This window comes from Triturus cristatus, chromosome 4_2 (genome assembly GCF_964204655.1).
Source record: "Triturus cristatus chromosome 4_2, aTriCri1.1, whole genome shotgun sequence".
Classification (NCBI taxonomy): domain Eukaryota; kingdom Metazoa; phylum Chordata; class Amphibia; order Caudata; family Salamandridae; genus Triturus; species Triturus cristatus.
Window position 1 is genome coordinate 183,692,256 of NC_140586.1, and position 5,221 is coordinate 183,697,476.

At 45.0% G+C, this 5,221-nt stretch overlaps 1 protein-coding gene across 1 annotated transcript; it reads left to right on the forward strand.

Moving 5' to 3' along the window:
• Positions 1-861: 861 nt before the first annotated feature.
• LOC146833313 (uncharacterized) lies at positions 862-2,323 on the forward strand. The gene is made up of 2 exons (XM_085599898.1): positions 862-1,308; positions 2,111-2,323. The coding sequence occupies exons 1-2, from the start codon at positions 862-864 to the stop codon at positions 2,321-2,323; spliced, it is 660 nt and encodes a 219-aa protein (XP_085456024.1).
• The last annotated feature ends 2,898 nt before the right edge of the window (positions 2,324-5,221 follow it).

The following is a 5,221-nucleotide window of genomic DNA, read 5'->3' on the forward strand; positions in this document are numbered from 1 at the left end:
GTTGGTGCACTTTTTTTATGTTCTTTGTATATTTTAGATTTATATCCATTATGTTATCTCTGAGTTGTTAATTTTCCCTTATTGTATTGTACATCGTTTTCTTTATTTGTTATTTATTCTTTTTTAATCTTATTTGCTGTATATTTTTGTATGCTGTATGTTTGTATCTATTTGTTGTCTTGTATGTTACAAATTAGCATCCTTTTAATTGTTTGTATGTTATATATCTTCTATTTTACGGCTTTTAAATGTTCTGGATTAGTTTTCAGTTGTTTGTCACTAATTTGTTGTGTTTTCTTTTGTTGTTTAATGTTTTGAGCCACTGCACGTTCTGGTATGCTCTGTTGTGATCGTTTTAACGCACTAGAATACCATTCATGCGAAGGCAGTTCACTCTTAAACTTTTCATCGTCTCCTTTGTTCTTGGTGACAGCCATTGGTTCAGCCTTGAGGGCTGAGGACTCACTATAGGCACAGCTAACCTTAGGGATGGAATGAGGTTAGTTGGCTTGTCTAACTGGTTCCTGTGGGGTTCACTCTTGCACACTGAACGGAGCACTAGCTCTTATGCCCTTAACCGAGAGAAGAGGCAGCACAGCTCTCACTTTCTTCAGCTCTTGGAAAGACACATTGATGGCCTTCTCCTGAGATGAAAATTGGTCGTCACCATTTTCCCGGGGTCGCAGCGGCTTGTACCTTCGCTGATTTGCCATGTTATATTTTGCAACTTTCTGATGCTACTATGTTCACCACCATTTCCGGTGCAATGCATACTAACTCGTTCTGCTGGAAATTGAGGCCGTCCAGTCTTCGTACAAACCAGGACCCTTCACAGTGACAGTTCAAATCGCCTGAAACGGGATGGTTCCAAAGCACATCAGAAGGCGAACATTCAAGCTGAACAAGGGCGTGCTGAGCCTGTCAATGCTGAGCGTGGTGCTCTTCGAGGTGGAGCAACTTTTGGGAGAGGAGTTCCGGTGCCCACAGGGTCAGGTCCTCGGAGTCACCTACAGCCTTTTGTACTTTCTCATGCCAGCCCTGGTGTGGTTCATTCTGGGCTTGCGGGTGACCTGTGGCTCCGGCGCCTCTTGCCAGCATGGCATAAGCTCTCGCCATGCAACATGTTTCAGTTCATGTTTCTTGCCCTTCTTCAGAGCCTGCATCCTGCCCACGGTGTGGGTACTCTACCTGCTCCTGGATGGGCGCTATGATGAGTGCATACTGGACTCTCTGTTATACGACGACCCCACAGAAAAACCGGATACACAAAATCCTGCTCTCTACTCCCTCTATTACACTTATATCCAGGTAAGACGCCGCTGAGACCATAATCCTGACCCCACCCTTACTGCTAACTCTCCCCAGATCTAAATTAAATGAATGAGGATACCACAGCCGTTGCGTCTACGCAGGGCCATGCTTCCCATCCCCATGTCAAACCAGCCCCGGTCCTAACCTCTGCCCACACACCGCCATGGTTTCTGCCCCCTCCTCAACCACATCCCCAAGAGCTAAGAGCATTCATAGCTCCAGCCTCTAGTCTCTAACCTATACCCTCATTCTAGTTCCTATCACAAACCATATTTTTGCCCTATTTGTTATCTCTTATCCTTACCTTAGCCACATCTTCTAAACTTCTAAGCCCAGCCCTAGCTCAGAACCAGCATCGAACAACCACCCCTCAACTCCCCTTGACATCAACTTCATAACTTCCAAACACCCTCTCCCACTAGCCACCAGCATCCACCCCTTCTCCCTCTCCTGCACCTAAACTCAGAAGCCTACACGTACTCTTGGGAGGCAGAAGCAGACAGACAGGAGCTTTTTGTACTGCCTAATATCCCAGTTGAACTTAACATTCCATTTTCAATAATAAACTTTAATTAAAGAGCCAGGGAGTGGGGAAATGTCCAGTTTTTACCCAGAAAATTCTGGATGCTTCTTCCTTAGGTATGCACGCCATATGCGAGGATACGAGTCATTGTGATGTGTCAACTTGAGGGAGGCAAGGCGTATACTGAAGCATGCTAGCACATTGACTCGCCTATCGCGTTTCCCTGTCTGTGGCACTCAAGTTGTGCACATGCTTAAAGACTGTCTTCTCTTTCAGATGGCCGCCATCGTTGCCGTTGGTCTGCTAATCATCATTGGCCTACTCCTAACCTGGCGATGCTCAGACGGCTCAGAGCCCATCTGCTTGAGGCTGCTGTGTTGCTGCTGCCCAGCCTGCGCTAAAGAAGGCTGCGAGACCAGCTTGGACGCAGATGGTTATGAGCTGGAGGTCACAGAGGAAGTGGAGATAAAGGTCTTGGCCCCCGCTTGAAAAGAAAACTGAGCATCGGCTACTTTGAGCCTAGATTCTCTGACCACTCTTGAACAAAGTCAATGGTTGGCTGACAGAGAGCTGAGGAGGTACACCTGAGGGAGACAACCATAGGCGCTGGAAGTAGGGATGCAGGGGGTGCTGCAGCACCCCCAAAATAACAATGCAGGAGTTCAGAAGGTGAGTGAGCAATAAAAGTGCCTTTACATTTTGTTTCTGTCTTGTCACACTATCTGTGCATTCAAAGACAGAGGTCAAATGTCAATGCATGTCTGCAGGTGAATCGCTCTTTATTCTTTTAATATGGAGATTTATGGTTCCTTTTCCTTCCCTGACAGCAAAGTGAGAGGATTTTGTAAAGTGAACTATGGGACAATCTTGCTGGAGTGCAGGGGCTGCGGAAGGAAAGGCTGAAGGATGTCCCTTTTTTTCTAACACAAATTATTCTGAATATATCGGCAGGTATGAAAGTACAAATCAGTGGCGTCACTAGGGTTGGTGTCACCCGGTGCGGGTAACTCATGGTGTCACCCCCTCACGACTTACCGCATGGACCTCCTCTGCCCCGAGTCCGCCAGTGGACACAATTGGCAAATAACGGGACCATACAGAATCCTTAGAAACGTTTGTAAATGTAGGTCCTATATTTACAAAATGTGCCTGTTAACAACAGTGTGATAATGACTCATTAATCAGGTTGTACAGTGGGCTACCTGCTAGTCAACAGTTTATTGTAATTTATAATATCATAGGTATGTTACTTTTTACTGGTGTGGTGTTCCCACTATCCAGCAACACGATATATCAGTGGTCGAAGTGGGGGAAAAAAAGTAGGGGAACTGTGGGCGGAGAATCAGAGGGCGGGAATAACCCAAGGATTGGCTCAGTGGGCAGAGCCAGAGGTGTGGCCAGAATGCACAAACATCCCAATTTTTTGTATTTGTTTGGTTTCACTGCCCAGTTTTATCAACCAATGGATACACATGATTATTTAAGGTTATAATGAGTTATTGACAGTAAAATGTGTTCACAAAGTGGGATATGCTTCTAATCACAGAATGTCCCCAAATACGATAAAATGTGGAAGCACAAGCCATTTGTCTCCGAGCCATGGAGTTTCTGTCATCAGCACTTCTCCCTTTTCCAAAACAGCAGTTCAAACATGAATGGCTAAAAATCCTAGTTTGCAAATGTTTTCTAAATAATAATGGCTCTGCCATATTTGCCTCATAATGCAAGATCTGTAGCATAATCTGATCATTTAAACTGATAAATTGTTTGTAGCTCAAACGTATCAAAAGTTAATAAAAAATGTGACTTGTGTTGCTGCGGAGTAGATGACAGTTAATAGCTCACTGTTCTATGTTAGGATTTTAACTTATAAACTGCAAGTAACAAAAGGATCTCTCTGACAAAAGCAGTAGCCCACTGGCCTATTTACATTATGTGCACTTTGTGATCTGCATGGTACATGTTCTTTGCAGCAGGTACATTAACCCTCTGAGCTACCGTTCCATGAGTCAAATCTTCCATTAGACAAAATTCCGATCTCTCTCTAGGAAGAACATTAATCACCAGAGTCATCATGACATTTTTATTGTTACCGAAAATTACTGGAGGCCAGGAAGGAGGCAGCAAGCGCTTTTAAAACCATAATATACTTGCAAAAATGATGCCTCCACCTAAAGTGAGCACCTGGTGCGGTCACACCGGTTGCACCGCCCTAGAGCTGGCCCTTATCAAGGGTCCTGTGATCTCAGTGACAGGGTCATTGTTCTAGGGTGTACTGCTTCAAAGGCCTGCCCGCAAGACTGGAGGTGAACTTCAGTATGAATAGTGGTGGACAAGCCTTGAAGGTTAACCTACACTTGTCATGCTAGGGTCCACCTGCTGGTGCTACGACACCGGGGCTTCTAATGTCTTGCGAAGCCTTCTAAGGTCCAGCATGGGATTGTGCTCTCTCAGGAGAGTGGTCTGGCGGACTGGTTACTAAGGCTGAACCTGGTTCCCCAGTTCCAAATTCAGCAGCTCCGGCCATAGCGCGACATCCTCTCCCCCACTGAATACCATACTGCCCCACTGAGAAAAACTCAGACTGCCTTCAACTACAACCCAATTGTTGCCAGCTATAAACACCTGGATGCGGCTCAATTTAAATTACGCACTGGGCAAGAGCAATATGTGGCCTACAAAAAAAAGTGCCAGCATCCTGGAAAAAGCAAACAATCATAGGGAATGCAAAATTTTGCAAACCATGTGAAATGTAAGCAGGAACAACATGGTTACCGTAACGCTTTTACACTCACTGTTCAGAAATCAGTGAGTGCATTTGCCTGAAAAGTTAAGGACATGACAACAGGGCCCTGAATGGACCCATTTCAATGGCCATTGCTTATATCCTTACAAAACGTAAGCAGTATGGTAAAAAAAGACAACATCCCTAGAAACAGAGCAGCAGTACAAATTTTGTTTTTCAATCCTCACGTTGCAGTACCTCCAGGATTGGTGCACTAGTTCCAAGCCCAGGGAAAACAAAGCCAAGACAACAAAAATAGCGCTTCACTGGCAAACTCTGTAAAAGTGGTGCTAATGTGTTTGGGTGTGAATAAAATCAATCTGGCAAGTTTGCTACCACTCTGTCATACTTTATTTATTTATTTACTTTTCATATTTTTAAACTGCACTTTGGAATTAAATGTCAGAAATACAGACATTGATTACCAGCAAAAGTGATTTTCTTTTTTGGATCCATTTCACAGGGAAGCAAATAAAAAAAAGGAGGGGAGACCTTGCGCACTGCGCACAGGCACCTCCTCCTCCTAAAAGGTTAGGTTGCTCTGCGCACACCGGCCCTGTTGGTGTCACCCCATGTGAGGGTGTCACCCGGTGCGGTCCGCA